General features: G+C 34.7%; 1 protein-coding gene across 9 annotated transcripts in view; it reads right to left on the minus strand.

Annotated features, from left to right (window-relative positions):
* The window catches only part of MAPK10 (mitogen-activated protein kinase 10), a 342,297-nt gene that overhangs the window by 34,996 nt on the left and 288,991 nt on the right, over positions 1-18,310 (minus strand). For all 9 annotated transcript variants that reach the window (XM_074396395.1, XM_010334763.3, XM_010334764.3 and 6 more), the window contains 2 exons: positions 17,676-17,858; positions 13,296-13,420 (listed from right to left, as the gene is read on the minus strand). In XM_074396395.1, coding sequence (XP_074252496.1) covers positions 13,296-13,420; positions 17,676-17,858 — 308 coding nt within the window. The remainder of the gene's footprint in view (positions 1-13,295; positions 13,421-17,675; positions 17,859-18,310) is intronic.

The raw sequence follows: 18,310 nt of genomic DNA on the forward strand, positions 1-18,310 counted from the left end.
ATGGATCAACACTTGGGAAAAAAATGTTGACATTCAGCCTTTTCCCTGAATCTGAAGGTTACCTTGATTTAGCACTCAAGAATAGTTTCTGCCTAGCTTTTTTTCTGGTTCTTTTTGCAAAAAGAACCAACTCTTCAACTTCCAGACTTGTAGTCTATGTAGAGTTGTGATGACATTCTGACTTCATGTCTATTGTTATCCTTTAGGGATTTAAAAATGCCAGCATAAACATCCTACAGTGTTTAAAGCTATCTTCACATCATCACAAATACGCATTTTCAGCATCATTATTGATTATACTTTCTGATCATATTCCCCTCTCTCTTAGACTGTCAAACTTCTTAGTTTACTTCCTAATATTGACAGCATCGCCAACTCTAAGCATGACTTCTCGAACAGGATGTTTGGTTAATTTTTTTGTGTTTTGTTGTTGTTCATTTGTTCATTTTACCTTTTCGTTGCAATGTGCAACATAACAACCTTCTTAGAAAATGGACAAAAAAAAATCCAAAAATCTTTGGAGACAAACATGGCAAAGGAAAATAAATATTGCGAAAGAAGTGAGTCCTTAGGAAAAACAAGTGGAAGTAAAGTATGAGGAAAGCTGGATCTGTCATTCTTATGAAATCTGCATTATTCATTGCAGAATAATGCAACAATAAAGCTGTAAGTCACGTGTCAACTGAACCCCTGAAAGCCTCACAGCATGGGAAAAGAACTAGCTACTTGAAGAGTAGACAGTGGCTGTTAATTTCTATTTCTTGAAAAAAAAAAAGCCATTTTAAAATTGCCTGGGACCATAAGAAACTATCTTTGTAATGTTAACAGTTTTTTTAAAATCACAGTAATAAAAATTGAAAGCATTTTATATTTATTAGTTACTTCTGCCTCCAGCACTTTCCTTAAAAAAAGTAGGACCTTTACAGAATCAAAAAGTATTTTAATAAAAATTTTAAAATTACCTGAGAAGTTATTTTCTAAAAAAGTGTATCAAATCTTTTTGTTATGTCTCTAAATGATAATCGTCTAAAGAATCAGCATTTTTGCAGTCCCATCCCCCACCCACTGAAAACTTTCTTTACTAGACTCATGATTTTCACAACTTTAAGAACTAAACTTGGAGTAAAGCAACTCCTAAGATCTGAAAAAGCCTGTGAACTGTATGTCCAGAAATATGTAAATACATAATTATAGGTAGAAAATGTTGGGATGTTTTTCAAAAGCCCTCCTAAGTTCCTCCAAGGAACCCTCAGTGTTCATAAGAAAGGTCAGTGCTAGATAGTAAGTGCCTAAGGGCAGGGAAATGCCCTCCTGTGTGCATCTCTAGATCCTGTACAGTGTCAGCATTCCTAGGGGTGCTATAAACATTTGTTATATTGCATCATGCAGTATGTCTATACTTGGGTGGTGGTGTTGCTGTTGTTTCAGACAGAGTCTTCCTCTGTTGTCCAGGCTGGAGTGCAGTGGTGCAATCTTGGGTCACTGCAACCTCCACCTACCAGGTTCAAGCCATTCTCCCACCACAGCTTCCCAAGTAGCTGGAACTACAGGGGTGAGCCACCATTCCTGGCCAGTTTTGTATTTTTAGTAGAGACAGGATTTCGCCATGTTGCCTAGGCTGGTCTCAAACTCCTGAGTTCAAGGGATCCACTTGCCTTGGCCTCTCAAATTGCTGGGATTACAAGCATGAGCCACTGCACCTGGCAGGTATTATTGTTTGTTTTGTTTTGTTTTGTTTTGTTTTGTTTTGTTTTGTTTTTAAGAAGAATATAGTATTTAAAAGTTCATCATGCAATTAAACCTCACTAATTCTCAGAGCAAAGAAGCAAAGAAAAATGTGTTAAATAGCAAACCTGTTACTTAAAGTAAACCTTTAGGAATTTAAGCAGGGCTGCTCACCAAATTATTCTGCTGAGTACAGAACTGATATGGTCCTTAAATTACAGGGTTGATATATAATAATTAACATGTAGGCCTTGCAGAAAACAATATCACCTCTGCAGGGCATATCGTTTTCTTTATCAATAAAAGTTCTTTACTGAAACCACAATGATATGAGAATGGGTAGGAGCACTTTTGAGCTGCCCTTGAACATGTATGCACAGTGGTTAAGAAGAGATCCTTTGATGACTGACAAAAATTCAAGTCTAGTTTGTTTTAGCAACATTGCAGGTAGGCGAACAAGGCAAGAATGCAAATTACCAAAAGAGTTGTTTCCTAGAGATTTGCCAATTTTGTAGCCTCTACTTATCTCAAGGCAAAGCTGTCTGATAGAGATTCTTTCTTCTGACCTACTCCTATTCTTTTCTCTTTTTTATTCTTCCTCTTACTATAAAATTTGGTAAATTTTAATTGACAAAACATATTATAAGTTCCCACACGGACTTCTTTGCTTATCTCTTAGAAGGAACTCTAATCGGGAAATATATATATATATATATATATATATATATATATATATATATATATATAGTTTTTCTCTCACAGTTTATGGATTACATACGAGGCAGGTGATACAACTGGATTAACTCTTTTTTTCCAGGATGAAACATATTATGAAAATAAACTATACTTTCACAAATGCCCACGACCTCAAGATAAATAGGTGGAACTTACAATATCTCAGAGATCACCTAGGAGAGAAGACATAAAATCAGGTATTTGGAAGAAACTGACAAACACCTTAGCCATAACTCAGCCTTTCAGAGAGCAACAGGTGTGGAATGTTCTAGAAATTTTTTTTTGTTCCCTTCCCCCTTTTTATAAAGTATTCTCTCTTAGTGATCTGTTCAAAAGATTAACAACACTCATGGTCTAAAGTGCTCAAGCTAAAACATGAAAACAAAAACCAAAGCATGGATTCTATTAGACAACAAAACATGTCTCTCCTGAGAATGAACAATTCAATCATTCCAGTTTTTGACACCTGAGAATTTTGGATTCAGTGGATTCTGAATTCCCCAATGAATTAAAATTAAGATGAGTATTTCTCTTCAGTAATATAACTTGTTAAAATTATAGACAAATGAATTAGTGTTTCAGTAAAATACATATTCCTATTATAAGGCATATAGGGAGTGGGGCTCCTAAAAGCAGGTGGCTAACTCTATCTACAACAAACATTTTGACAAGCTCCCACTAACATAATACATGGCATCAAAATAATCCAAAGGCAATTCAAACGATATCTTCACTTTAAGCAGCTGAGGCACTAGGCAAGCAAAATCTAATGAAGCTATATTTTCTATGGAGGCAATTAGTAAATTGCTCATATTTTGCTGCTGAAAGAATACATCAGAATGAACAGATGGAAATTTAGAATTCCAAAAATGGAATTAGAGACATTGATTTAACTTTCACCAGGCAAATGAAAACCGCAAAATATAAATTGCTCTTTCTATAATTAAGTACATAATTAGAGTGCATCAAATTCATATCCATTGTAGCTCGTTTCTTCCTCCTCATTTCTAAATTTATATACATTCTGAGTCTAACAAACCTACTTAGAGTTCAACTCCACGCTGAAAGAGTCTTCTATGACAGATAGATGGTACTAAACTATTTCTCAAATTAAGCCTGCCATGGGTCACACTAGCTTTTTCACAGCATGACACATGCTGCAGTAAGAATTCTAAGACTCAAAGAGGTAGTCCTTGTGTCAGGACAGATGGAGAGAACAGCTGAGGGAGGAATTCAGCCAGTTTATTAACTCCGTGTGAGTAGAACAAATCATATTTAAAAGAATTCATAGGGACATTTAGTCTGAAAAACAGAATTTCAATGATGGCAATTTTAGAAGGGAGAAAAGAGAATAATGATGTCTCATAGTACAACATCATTCAGTTACCTCTTTGTCTTTCTACCTCTAGGAAACAAAAGGTCACCAGTGACCTGCATACAGATTATAGACCAAACTGGTGATGGGCACTTGGGAAATACGTGGACTGATTGTCAAGTTTAAAATATGCAACAAACATTATATAACATATTATGGAAATAAAATCACTAACATGCTAAATATTTCAGACACTTGAAATTATTCACATTGTTAATTATTCTTTCCTTAGTCTAGAGTAGTCTGTCTTACTAGTGAAAATATTTATGGGAATTTAGATAAAATTTTTGTTTGTTATTCCTAAAATGCTAGAAATAACTTGAGAAATCTTTTTGAGAATAAGCCCCTTTATAAAAACCTCCAAATAGGTCTTTCCGAGAAAACTCAATTGATGTGCTTTATCAAGTAGAGTAATATGTTTAGTTTATAAGCTTTCCAAGTTGAAATCCAAAGTAATAAGCATATTTCAAAAAATCTAAAGAAGCAGAAAGGTGGAAACTTATTAAAAGTGAGCACACAGATATAGCATTGAGAAACAAACTAGTAGTAAAATCCAAGGTCCTATTCAACGTGATAGGTACTGTGAACCTTTTCTATTAATAAACAACAGAGGCTTTCTCTACCCATGAAATTTTTTTTTTAAGTTTTCTTATTACTTTAGCTAAACGGAGTTTTGCCTTCTTAATAAAAATTTTCAAATTTTTATGGAAAAAGTTATTAAATAACTCAAGCTTTACAGTATTTAAATATTTGATAGGCATTTTCTGCCACTTGAGAGTTGCTACTAAATTTTATATAATAAACTTCATATGCAAACTGACTTCCTTCTGAGGCAAACCAAGTAACAGCAAACAAAAATAATGTCTATTAACTATTTTAAGTGCATGACTGTACCCTCTGGGGAAAATCAGGAAACAAAAACAACAGTTTCAGAATTTCAGATGGATTCATTATTCAGAAATTGTCTTGAAGACATGCCCTAACCTTTTGATGTCACTCATCAAAGGAAAATGTCACTGACAAAGACTTTAATCCCCTTTCCTCCCAATGGGAGATACAGTCTGAACAGAGAGCTGTTTGCATTTACAACTCATTTAAATCATTTAAATCATCTTCTCCAGATACTTCAGGTTTAACTCACAGAGCTACACTCAGATAAACCAATTTAATAAAAGGATAACAAAATATTTGAAGCAAACATATGTACATTTTATTCAGTGGTTTATCTCCAAACAGTAGACATCTACTGATGAACTATTTGAACATTAGATACATCAAATTCATATTCATTGTAGCTCATATTTTTCCTTATCATTCCTACATTCATATATATTGAGTCTAGCAAAATGTATTGCTTATAGTTATAATCAAGTATATTTATAACCCTATTCTTCACCATGTTGTTTCAGGAATTTATTGTGAATTTAAGAGAATTCAATAGAAGACAACTAGCAAAGCTACAGTTAAAAAAGTTAGAAGCAATGCAAACAAGAACTCATTCACGGAGTAGATTTAATAGAGCAAGTAACATAGGATATTCATAATTAAATGATATTAGCTTTTACAGTAAAAATGGATTTGAGAGAATTAAAAGTCAGTGGTAATAATGAATGAGAATAATTCTTTCCCATCACCATCAATCATCTAAATTATGTTTGAAGGCTTCAGATGATCAATACATTAATAGATAAATCTTTAAACTATCTATTAAATACTTTTATTTAGTTGCTATAGTAAATAGAAAGGTTTAATTTATAATTTAAAGATTCATTTTTATATTTTGATGTTTAGCATAGCAACTTTAGTATTCTTTGATTTTCAGTAATAATCTAAGCATTTGGGTTACCAAGCTTGGTCAAGACTTTTTGTTTATTTGTTTGTTTTTTTTCCTGTCTCCCAGGATGAAGTGTAATGGTGTGATCTCGGCTCACTGTAACCTCCGTCTCCCAGGTTCAAGCGATTCTCCTGCTTCAGCCTCCCCAGTAGCTGGCACTACAGGGGGTCACCACCATATCTTGCTAATTTTTGTATTTTTAGTAGAGACAGGGTTTCACCATTGTGGCCAGGCTGGTCTCAAACTCCTGATCTCAAGTGATCAACCCATCTCAGCCTCCCAAAGTGCTGGTATTACAGGCATGAGCCACCTTGCCCAGCAGGACATTGTTTTATATTCAGTCAAATAATAATTTAAAAATCATAGCTAAAAGTAGATGAGCATAATTTGTTAATTATGATTCAAAGAAGTTGATGTACAACTGGTTGAAGATTAGCAGATTCTCACTGCAATTTATTTATAACTGATTAATATTTCAAAGGACATGGAATTTCAGATTCTATAGTCAGGAAATCATACACTAAACAACAAGTGAAATAATCAAGTAAAGTAGATAACTCATATTTGGAAGAGTGTATTTTGTTTCTTTAGGAGATGATAAGTTATCAAAGATTCCCATTCAATAAAAGTTATTAACTATCGGAAACCTACGAAGAACAATAAAAGTAGGAAACTGTTGTTTCTCATTTTTTGTCTATAAATTCAATGCTGAATCACCATCATCTAGGCCAGTGTGGAACACAAAGTGTGGGCTCAGTAAATATTTATAAAATAAGTGAATAAATACTAAACTGTTAACAAGTAGTGAAAGTTTATTTGAATAACTCTGTTGGATAAAAAAAAGAAAAGAAGTACGAAGTGAAGAAGAGACAGAAAAGGAAGAAATAAAGAAGAGGTGAGTGAGAAGAAAGTGACAGAGGTCTTTCCTAGTGAGAGAGGTCTTTCCTGTGGCAGCAGAAGAGTAGATTCACAGCAACCTAAAAGAAAGCAGATGGCTGAATCCTTTCACTGCCCTCATGTACGTGTATGTGGTCCAACCTTGTCTCAACAAGACTGTAGCCCTACAACCAACAATGGAAAGATGGACGTCAGCATTCAAATGGAAGAAAGTGCACACATTCAGTGGAAACCCCAATGAGAAAAAGGCTTCTGCCAAGATTATCAGGTTGGTGTAGCACTTGTGATTTCTTGGCAAGAAATCATGAAATACTAGAAGAAATTAAATAGTTGTTAGAAGGATGCTTTCTTCACTTTACTAGTGAAGGTATCCCAGCACCTCTTCTAATATCTAAAGTCTCCTCACCAGAGGAATTGTGCTCAGTTCCCTGGTTACTTCTCTTTTGCTTAGGTATTTCAGAATTGTGAATAAGGAAAGAATGATATGGTAAATGCCAGCCCTGGAAACATGTGCCCACAGATGCTGTCCTCCCACTTTCTTTAGTTGCTGTTTTTCTCAGGGGGCTGGACTCTGTTAGGCCAAATTTCCCAGGTTTGTCTGTCAGCTGCCTTAGGGATGGTCTTAGCCAACAGGAGGGAGACACCACCAGGAGGCATTTCTCTCCATACTTTATCTGTGTCTGTGACTCCAGCTCCCACTGGACAGGTCATTACTACCTGGGCTCCAGTAAACCATCCCCAAGCTCTCAGGTTGATAGTAGCTTCCCATTTTTGCTTATCTCTGTGTTGGTCCAAGAGTATCTGCTTTTGACTTCTGCACTGCAATCTGAGAACATCCTTATCTTTGACACCCTTTAAACACCCTTTAGGGTCTCATCTGCTTAGACCTCTGATCTTAAACCACACGTCTCACCTAACTGCCCAGCTGGCCTTGACTGCCTGGCCTACATATCTGCATCAGCTCTCTCTCTCTGGATTGCTCAGATCAAGCTCTGGAACCTGTTCTACTTTGACCACAGGCTTCTGATTCCCTTCTCTCTCCTTTCTGATGCCATGTCTAGCTCTATTCCATTCACCTTATCATGGTTGCTGGTCCTATAGTTGATCAAAGTTGAAAAGCGGCTACTCTGAATGTTGATGTTTGCTGAACTGCAGGACAAAACCACTCTACAATGATCTCTAAGTTCTCGCTTCAGATTTACCTTGAACAGATTTTCAGACACAGGCAACATGAAAGTCTACGTGTTTATGTCACAAGAAGATTAGAAATACAGTAATGTGTATTTCCTGCATGTGTTCATCCCTTCCATGCATCCTCTTTGGTAACATCCAGTAAGATACAATGGCAGACAAGAAGATGGATAAAATCATGTCAGACAGTAACTCTGCTCACGGGGCATGAAATGTATGATGGTCTTGTAATAAAAGAGCTTAATATAGTCAGGTTAACTTGTTTCTATAAATTCTTTCACTGTAGGCAAAAATAACATAATCCCTAAAGTAATGAACTAGTAAATAATAATATCAATAAAGTATTTAAGACCCGGCCGGGCGCGGTGGCTCAAGCCTGTAATCCCAGCACTTTGGGAGGCCGAGGTGGGTGGATCACGAGGTCAAGAGATCGAGACCATCCTGGTCAACATGGTGAAACCCCGTCTCTACTAAAAATACAAAAAATTAGCTGGGCATGGTGGCGCGTGCCTGTAATCCCAGCTACTCAGGAGGCTGAGGCAGGAGAATTGCCTGAACCCAGGAGGCGGAGGTTGCGGTGAGCCGAGATCGCGCCATTGCACTCCAGCCTGGGTAACAAGAGCGAAACTCCGTCTCAAAAAAAAAAAAAAAAAAAAAAAAAGTATTTAAGACCCTTTTAATCACTTTACATTATAAACAAACAGTACATGTGTAATAGTGTTGACTATTCTGGGCTCATGTTGTCTAAGTGTTTATTTTAATTGGACCTCAGCACAAATACATGTAAGTGTTACTCTGTTTCTCAGGTTATACTCTCACTGGGAATCCAAAGATCAGGTGGTTTAATTCAGGATCTATATTGATAGATTAAATTCCCACTTATCCCTGTCCCAATTCCCAAATTAATCTTGAGTTAGATCAAAAATAACAAACAAGCTCAGCACTGGCCCTTTTTACCAAGTCACCTTCCAATCAAACTGGGTGAATTAGTTACACCTTTTGTCTTACTCTAGTTGAGGATGTCATGTGTCTTTAGATTCCCAAACAAAACACACCCACTCTCTCTCTGTGGTCTACATTATAGCTGGAGTACCATTTCCAGGCCCCGTTTCCAGCATTCTCTTCTGGAACTTTCATTTGGCTGCCACCCAGAAGTTTCTATGTTTCCTGCCAGCTGTCCTCTGGGTTCTCAAGTACCCCAGGTTCACCCACTAGAGAAAAACATTTCAAAATGCCAGTGGCCCAAGCAGTTCAACCTGCCTTTCTGCCCTAATTCCAAGAGTAAGGTTTCAGCCATTAACAACTATATCTGGGCCTCTCTGAAACAGAGCCTTCAACACAGTGGTCTATCTGGTTGATCACCACTGGCCATGAAGCTTGGCTCCAGCACCTCTCCCATCTTAGGGGATGGGTCTAGTCTCAAGTCTAGATCCTTCCTTTTAGTCGAGACTTGAGAAATCAAAAAGTGCCCACTGACTCCATATGTTTGTAATAGGCTTCTTCACGATGATTTCTTTGAGTTTTGAAGTATTTAGTTTTGCCTGAACACACATCTCTTTCTCCTGCTTCCTCTCCCTGTGCCCTTGCAAGGAACAAGAACGGCAGGATGGAGCCTTTTGTAAGGCTATTATACTCAGGAGTTTCCTTGAAGTGCTCTGAAATTTCTGGCAGAAATAAAACTGTTTTTAAAAATAGTTACAGCTTATGTTCCTCATAAATCCCCTTCTTCTGTGCCCTGATAAATAGTTAATCAACTCTTTCTTAGCTTGGAGTTCACCCAGATGCTCCTTAAATATGCTCTGTAGCCCCATTCTCAGGGGTAAAGCCACCACTGCATCCTAGAAGGGTGGCTAAACTCAATAATCTGGTAAGAGATGAGGCAATAAAGCTTCGTAAACAATGCATTTTCCTCCAAGAGGGCACAAGGAAGATATTAAACTGAGTTCCCCAAAACAATCCCAAATATCTCCTACTTTTCCCAAAGTATAGAGAATAATAATCAGGATTTGTGGACTCTGTGATCTGTCTTAGTTTGGTTTAAACTAACAACACTAGATGCTCTTCTACCTGGCAAAGAAGAGGTAGGTATACATCAGACAAAAGAAAAAGAAAAAATGGACCTAAAATCATGTGGGAATTAGATCATCATCATTATTCAAAAAATAAATGTTGTGGAATATTTCTGCAATATCTTGTCCAGCTAGTCTTTTTCACCAGATGCATATATCCTTTTCTAATATCAAAAGGTAGTAAAGCTATGCATGTAAAAGTCATAATAGTAATAGTATTATAAGATAAGAATAATTTATGTGATTCTTACTGACTGCTAAGCACTTGCTAAGCACTTTATGCACATTAACTCCTCAAAATCTCAGAATGCTATGCTGCATATATGATAAGAAAGAACCTTCTTAGTTTAGAAAACTGAATTGCAGAAAGGTTAAGAAACTTGATCAAAGCAAATTAGTAATGGGCAGAGCAGAAATTTAAACCTCACTCATCTTTCATATCTATGAAGATGCAAACAACTCAACCAATTACATTTGTGTGCAATAATATTTGCCCTCTTAATGAACACTGAACCAGAGTTAGAGCATCTTCCAATTGTTTCATGGAAAAGCATTGACATTATATGCGACTTGTGTGTTCCATTTTTAAACTGCACTTTGTTACTCTAAACATTATTTGAATAACAACTTGCTAATAATTTTAACAGTTATTTCAAAATATTTATGTACTATTACTACACAGATTATTCTTCAGCATAGAATCCAATTTTAAATATTTTCAAACTTATGCATACATGGCTAATTTTTCCTCTTAGAATTATGAAAATATTCATTCATGTGCTCTTCTCATTTGAAACATGATAAGACAGCTCATAGTATGATTAATAACTTATTACACATAGCATATCTATACTCTTTCCACTTTTCCTCTAAATTATCACATTATGAGAGTTTTTCCTTTATTCCTTGTCCTCTTGCCATTATTTCCATCCAGTGAAACTTATTTTTTTTTTCTCTAGCACCTTTGAATTTCCTTCCCTCTCTAACAGGACATGAGTTACTTGAAGGCTCTTTGATCAGAAGGAATATTCTGATTATTTGTTACTTCCATTTATTTGGATTATAAAGACATACAGGAATGCATTTTGCAAAACAGTCTTATCAGCCCTGGAAGAAGATACATCACTCTATTATAATTTTGCCATGTGTCCATAAAGAAAGGTTATCTTATTTTAGACATATGTTCACATGCAATAAAAGACACATGAATTCTAAGGATATTGCAGAAAGCATAGTTGACTACTGATTTTGCAGAAAGCATAGGTGACTACAGACTTCAGAATCTGTCTCTTCTTAGTTGTGACCACGGTGATGCACTTCATAGAGTAATAAATTGTTCTTGCCCTAGTATCAGGATTCCCAGCTCTTCACTATAAAATGTCTAGATGTAAGACAATCAATGATCCCAGTCTAGATGTCAAACACTTGCTTGTTCTGTGTATTAACTGATTTCTTTTCCTGGACCTGCAGCCTCTATCAGATCCTTCCCCTAAAATTCATGCACCCTGCCTTGCTGCTAGCCATGCCCTAGCATGCCAATATCAAAATGGTTAACAAAAACGCTCTAGCTATTTCAGTATCCTAAATTTTATCTTTTCATTCTACAAAGCATTTTTCATAAAAACTTAAAATAAATTTAAAAACTCATTGACACTATTCAGTATGATGTTGTTATAGATTCCAAACAACTATCTCTTTTATAGGCAACATAATTACAAGTGAATTACAAATGCAGACTTTATGACTCTAATTAAACTCTAGGCCACAGCCCATTAAAACCAGATTATACCCATTAAGTTAGATATAAGAAAAAATAAATAAGTGACGTACTGAGGCCTAAATTAACATGCCTCTAAATAAATGAGGAGAAGCAATTTCAAACAAGTTATATTTATATAACATTTTTATCAACATAACCTAAAATATTTTCTTGAATTTCATCAGAGATAAAATTTTTATACTTAATTTTCATATACATTTACATCATATTTTCTCTCACCCACTTCATTACTTCATTCTATCTCAAAAATATTTTTGCAAGTATTTCCCAAGTGTGAGACACTAGAAGAGGTTCTACATTTTAGTTGTAAGAATATATATTAACTTTAGGAGCATTATAATTAAACTCAGAAATATTTAATTGTAGGTATTTTATTTTGTAAGAATCAAATAAAATGACTAAAAATTAACTGGAGGCAAAATGAAACTTCAACATCATTGTAAAACTAATTAAGAGAGAAGATCTTTACAAAAATGTAATGCAGGATGGTTACACTTCGGTTTCCACATTTGAGAGACTCATTAATCACTTAAGTGTTTCCTCTGAAGTTTTTAAACACTTAAAGGTTGGGTTACATTATGAAAAGGAGCTCTTGAATATTGTGTCTGCAAAGTTCAATTCCACTGAGTCCTCCCTGCCATCTTTCATATCTTCCCTAGTGAAGAATGAAGAAATGGGAATTATGTGTTTGAATCTGGCACCTCTGACATGGAAAAACACATAGTGAAGCAGAGGAAAGAAAACTGAAAGAAAGTGAAAATATCCTCAAGAATACCTTGGGGAAATAAACAGTATTTCAAATGAAAGATTAAGAACAAATCCAAACAAATGAATTTGAAGGTATTATATAAAAGAAAATGAGATGATTTATCACAGGTACTCTGAGAATTTAAGAAGCTTTTCATGCTTATGGGAGAAGGTAACATTGCTGATAGGAACATTCGAAGGTGGTACAGAAAGGAAATTCTCATCAGGAGGCCTCTAAAACACACATGGGCAACAGCAAGAGCCCCTTGCCCTGCTAGGCCTGGATCCATACAGAAGAAAGAAGAGAGGTAAAGATAAAAGAAGGAGGTTGAATAGAAGGTATTAAATGGTTAAAAAATATGTTTTAAGATAGAGTTAAGCTTCTGAGAAGATTCTCCACGTCTGGGTATAAGACCTGGAGATACATCATACCGATCAACCTGAGGGAATGCACTTACTGAAATACCTGCTTCTAGTTCCTCTAGTTCATGGAAGGTTTCACAAGGCACCAATGGTCTTATAAAAACTTTCTCACTGAAATATTCTTAAGTACCACATTTTACTAGTGGCAGGTATCTTTTTAAAAAAATGCAAGCAAAGCAACTTGTCCTCTGTTGTTTCGTACCATAATTTTGCATTAGAAGAGGCTTATGGTTAAACATGCAAGAAGAAATACAAGTGTTATCAATTTAACAGAAAAAATAGTAGTGTGTCACGGACATCTAAGGCTTGTTGGACTAAATCATCCCTCTTCTACTAAGCCCTGGAAAAATATTTTTAAAACATACGTTGAAGAAAATAACTTTTAGAGGGGCAGGTAACAGGCTTTGGACTTAGAAAATTTATACAAGTCCATTGTGAATTCTTTTGTCTTCTAGTTTTATTGAGTTTTTGCTATGAGCTGTGCTTTGTTTGTGAAAGCAAAGGAAGCCTATTTCTTACCGCCTCCACTTCAGCTGGGTCATACCAGACATTGATGTAGGGATGCTGTAAGGCGTCGTCCACTGATATTCTTTTTGCTGGGTCAATCACTAGCATCTTTGACAACAAGTCCCTGGCTTGGCTGGCTGAAACAATAAATGAGAAAAATAATTAGTAAGATTTTGATTTCAGTAAGGAAATTTGTTGAACAGAGAAGAAATTAAGAAAATAAAGTATGGAATAGTATCTTTTTTCCAAACATCAGGTAAATTCTTTGATGTGATGGGAAAGGAAATGCATTTTACACTCGTTTCTTTGTGTCTCTAAGCTTACGGCTTCATTTTGAGGCTCTCTAAGGGTTATACTGCTTTGAGTATAAAATTATTCACTCAAATTTCTAAGTAAGATGTATCAACCCAGAGCGTTTATGCAAGCAAAGTAATCATCTTTGGTAAACTGTGTGAATATAGGATAAACAGAATAAAGAGCATGAAAAGTGCAAATGCATGATGTTCAACAAATGTGTGGATGGCTGTTTGACGTTAACGTGTGTCTTTGTATTCTTATTCATACAACGAAATTATCAGATTTTTAATTTAATTCAAGTATACAAATTGACTTAACAGTTTGAATCAGACAAATTTCTTTTTCTGTTTGTTTATTAATTTTATTTTATTTATTTATTTATTTTTGAGACAGGATCTCCCTCTGTTGCCAGGCTGGAGTGCAGTAGAATGACCACAGCTCACTGCAGCCTGGAATTCCTGGGCTCAAAGGATCCTCCCATCTCAGCTTCCCACGTAACTGGAACTACAGGCATGCACCATCATATCTGGCTGTTTTATCTTATTGATTTATTTTTTTGTAAAGATAAGGTCTCCCTATATTGCCCGAACTGGTCTCAAACTCTGAGCTCAATGGATCCTCCCACCTCAATCTCCCAAATTCTGGGATTACAGAAGTGAGCCACTGCTCCCAGCCACAAATTTCTTATATATATAAAAACAATAGAAGAATTGATGTGATAGAAATAATATCATTCAACCACTGAATTTTATTTTTACATTCTGTAATCATCAGGCATTTTTCAATCAATGGAATCATGATTTGATGAAATCCAGTAGCTAAAGACTGAAGCCAGTCTAATACTATACCAGACACTAAGGAAAAATTCTATATTATGTAAAATTATCATAACTAATTTTATGGTTGTGGGTAGTAATAGTTATAAAATTACATGGTGATAGTATATTTATTTAATAACTGTTAAAAGACACATTAATGTTAATCTCTAAAAATATGTAAAATTTTACATAAAGTTTTAACAGAAATGAATACATCAAATCAATATTGTTAATGGATTTGAAAGTTGAACAGTTGGCCAGGTGCGGTGGCTCAAGCCTGTAATTCCAGCACTTTGGGAGGCCGAGGCGGGTGGATCACAAGGTCAAGAGATCGAGACCATCCTGGCAACATGGTGAAACCCCGTCTCTACTAAAAAAAAAAAAAAAAAAAAAAAAATACAAAAATTAGCTGGGCGTGGTGGCGTGCGTCTGTAGTCCCAGCTACTCGGGAGGCTGAGGAAGGAGAATTCCTTGAACTCGGGAGGTGGAGGTTGCAGTGAGCCAAGACTGTGCCACTGCACTCCAGCCTAGCACTTGGCGACAGAGTGAAACTCTGTCTCAAAAATAAAAAAAAAAAAAAAAGAAAGTTGAACGGTTTAAATATATGGCAAGACATCAAATTAAAGAGAAAAAATTAAATTTGGTTTTCAAACAACATAGATGACTCTGTGGACACGTATCAGTTTTTATTTAATCAATTTTCAGATTAAGACAACTGGGCTAATTCTACAAGTTTGAAAATTATATAAAATATAAATATCAGGAAATAATATCTAACACCCTTAGCTAGAGGCAATGACTATGATTATTGGCATATTATTTTTGAGTGCTGTTCATGTCTTTTTCACATAATATTAATTATATGACAGTTAAAATGTGGCAATTAATTTTTTTACCTGTATTTTTTGGTAATTAATAAATTATTACCAATTCGTAATTGATAATAATTACCAATTTACTTGGTAATCAATAAATATATATTTTAATGTTCTTAACAAATATGAAAAAATCACTAGTTAAATCAAATCTAAGAAATTTTTATTGACCATTTTTTTGGGAAACTCAATCCTAGAAACTATTATTACTTTTAAATTAAAACTCTGAACTGCACAAGAATAACAAAAATACAGAAATACTTATATGTTTATTCAATATTTAATTTTCTCATTGCCAATAGCCTCCTAACAGCCTAACAGGGCTGTGTTTATTTATTAATTGCTTTAAATATCTCTTTAATTTGTAACTGATTTTACATCCAAATTCATGTCCAATTCTCATAGATTCTCTCATCAAATCCATCCACTTTTCTGCTCTTAGAAAAAGCTGGGATTAGAATGGACTGTTCATGAATAGGATCATGAACTACACCAATACCAAATCATCTTGCTAAGAAACAATGATCAATACTATTGTTAGGAAACAATATGGGAAAACGTTTCAATGAGTTCTCTTTCATTCTTTTATTTGAAAGCAAATGTGTTATGCTCTTTTCCAAATACACTAAAATAAATTCTTCTATTTGGTTATTTGTATATTATGATTATTCATATTTGCCAATTTTATATTAAAAATTAAAATCAATAATCAAATATGCAAACTAGTTTTTCATTTACAAAAGTAATATAATTGCAGAGATTCAAATTGAATTAAAGAGTAAACTCAAGAAAATGGTAATTATATTATGAAACATAGTATCTTAATAGCCTTTTTACTGTGATTTCATACAATAGTTGAATAAGGGCTTTTTGCCTCCGTATTGTTGCAAGTGTCTTCATAAGAAGGGATTACGTTTGCCTGATATCTCAATTAGTATCACAAAGGCATAAGAGCTTTACTTTGAGTATCAGCTCTTTTTCAAACTGGATACAGGCAACGTTGATCTTAAAAGTTGTAGATTTAGAAATAATTTTGTCCATTGTCAGTAAGAGAGTCCATAGAGGCAGCTGAAGGAAGAAATTCAACTGTGCAGCATGTGTTAAGAGCACAGAAACAGTGTTACACATTTAAAACCCGTTAGATAAAAGTTCAGAGGATATAAAAACATCCTGCAAAACAGTGGCACCACATTTTAGATTTCTCATCTCATTTAAGTCTTCCTCAGCTATACATATTAAGCTTGTAAGTTAAGTCTGTAGATAATTAATTTGTTCATATAACATTTGGGACTAAATTTAAAAAACATGTGTCCTAAGTTTTTCTTTTTTGATAATTTATAGATACATCTTAAAACCACTATTTTTATTATATTTCATGTCACTGAGCATCCACAGTGAGCCAGGCACTGCTCTAAGTGTTCAACAAATAATTAAGTCAATTAATCTTCCCAACAACCCTATAAGGTAGGTTCTCTCTATGTTCATTTGTTAAAAGAAGGAAAGAAAAATTAGGTAACTTGCTCAGGGTCATACAGACTTTAAGGCAGAGGGACAAATTTGAAACCAGGCAGGAGGGAAACAGATTTATTTCAAAACCAGATTTCCAGGAGTATTCCAAATTATAGGAATTTGGTATTATTATTTATATTACAATTTATGCATTGCTAAATTTATTCCATGTCTCCAAATGAGACTGAGGCATTATCAAGTCAATTTTGTGGGTGAAGATATTTGTGACTGAAATACATTAACTGCCAACAAAGTGATAGGAAAAAATGACTTATTAATGGAAGTGTTTATATTGAATAAAAAATGTATATAAAATCTCATTTACTATTTTAAAATAAAAAAATAATTTAAGCATTCCATAAATTATAAGAAAAATAAATTCAGATCTGCATCTCCAAGATTTTGCAACTAAACTTTGCACTGAAAATATTTTTAAGTAATAAAAAGGATTGAAACCATGATTTCAATGTATATATGTGTATTATAGTGGTCTTTCAGAGTTAAATAACTTTAGGATTCTAAATAACCCCCCATGAAATACATAGTGCACAGCATCATCACACTTCCCTCTGAATATTCAGATCTAAAATCCATGGTTTCTCCGCTTTGTAGGAAAGATCTTCCAAGAAATACCTTTTTTTAACTTGAGGTTGTGCCAATTAAAGAACCTATCGATGTTTGAGGTGATAGGTTATACCAGTTGCTCTGATTTGACCATTATACCTCCATACGCATTTCAAAATATTACCCTGTATTCCAGAAATATGCACGATTATCATGTGTCGACTAAACATAAAAGGAAACAAAGAGAAAGAGACTGATGTCTCTATACCGAGTACTTGTTTGGCTTGTCACCCTCATAGTTGTTCTTAAGTTATTCCCGAAGAACATACCTTTGAGTTTATTGTGCTCAGAGTCCGCTGGGAAGAGGGAATCTGGAAAGAGCTTGGGGAAGGTGAGTCCTGCATACTTGGGCCGATTCTCCACATAGTTTCTTACTGTGGGTTGCAATTTCTTCATGAATTCTGGACATGGTGTTCCTAGTTGTTCAATTACCTTATTCCACTGGTCAATATCTGAGAATTGAACAGTTAAGGGAAAAAGGAAGTGCAGACCACTAGCCTTTCAACAATTGGGAGGCTAACTCTACTCAAAGTCCTAAACAGTCACTAACGCAACTAGAGTATTAATAAGCAACAAAGCATGAAAATGCAAAATCAGACTTGTCAGGGTATGAGTCTTCTTGAAATTTTAAATTCACTTATGAAACTTATGTACTTTTGGAAGACTAGTAATTATTTAACAAGATAAGATATCATGAAATAGTCTTTGGGTTGTACAGATAAAAAGTTATTCAAATAACACAAGACGAATCTCATATTCTTTAGAAAAACTTCTATATAATCATGTGTCTTAGAATAAAAATATATAATGACACATTATAGTGACTTTTTATCCTGAAGTTACCTCTATTATTTATATTTTTTAAATGACAAGTAAACAAATATTTTAGACTATATTCATTTAC

This window comes from Saimiri boliviensis, chromosome 3 (assembly GCF_048565385.1).
Source record: "Saimiri boliviensis isolate mSaiBol1 chromosome 3, mSaiBol1.pri, whole genome shotgun sequence".
Lineage (NCBI taxonomy): Eukaryota > Metazoa > Chordata > Mammalia > Primates > Cebidae > Saimiri > Saimiri boliviensis.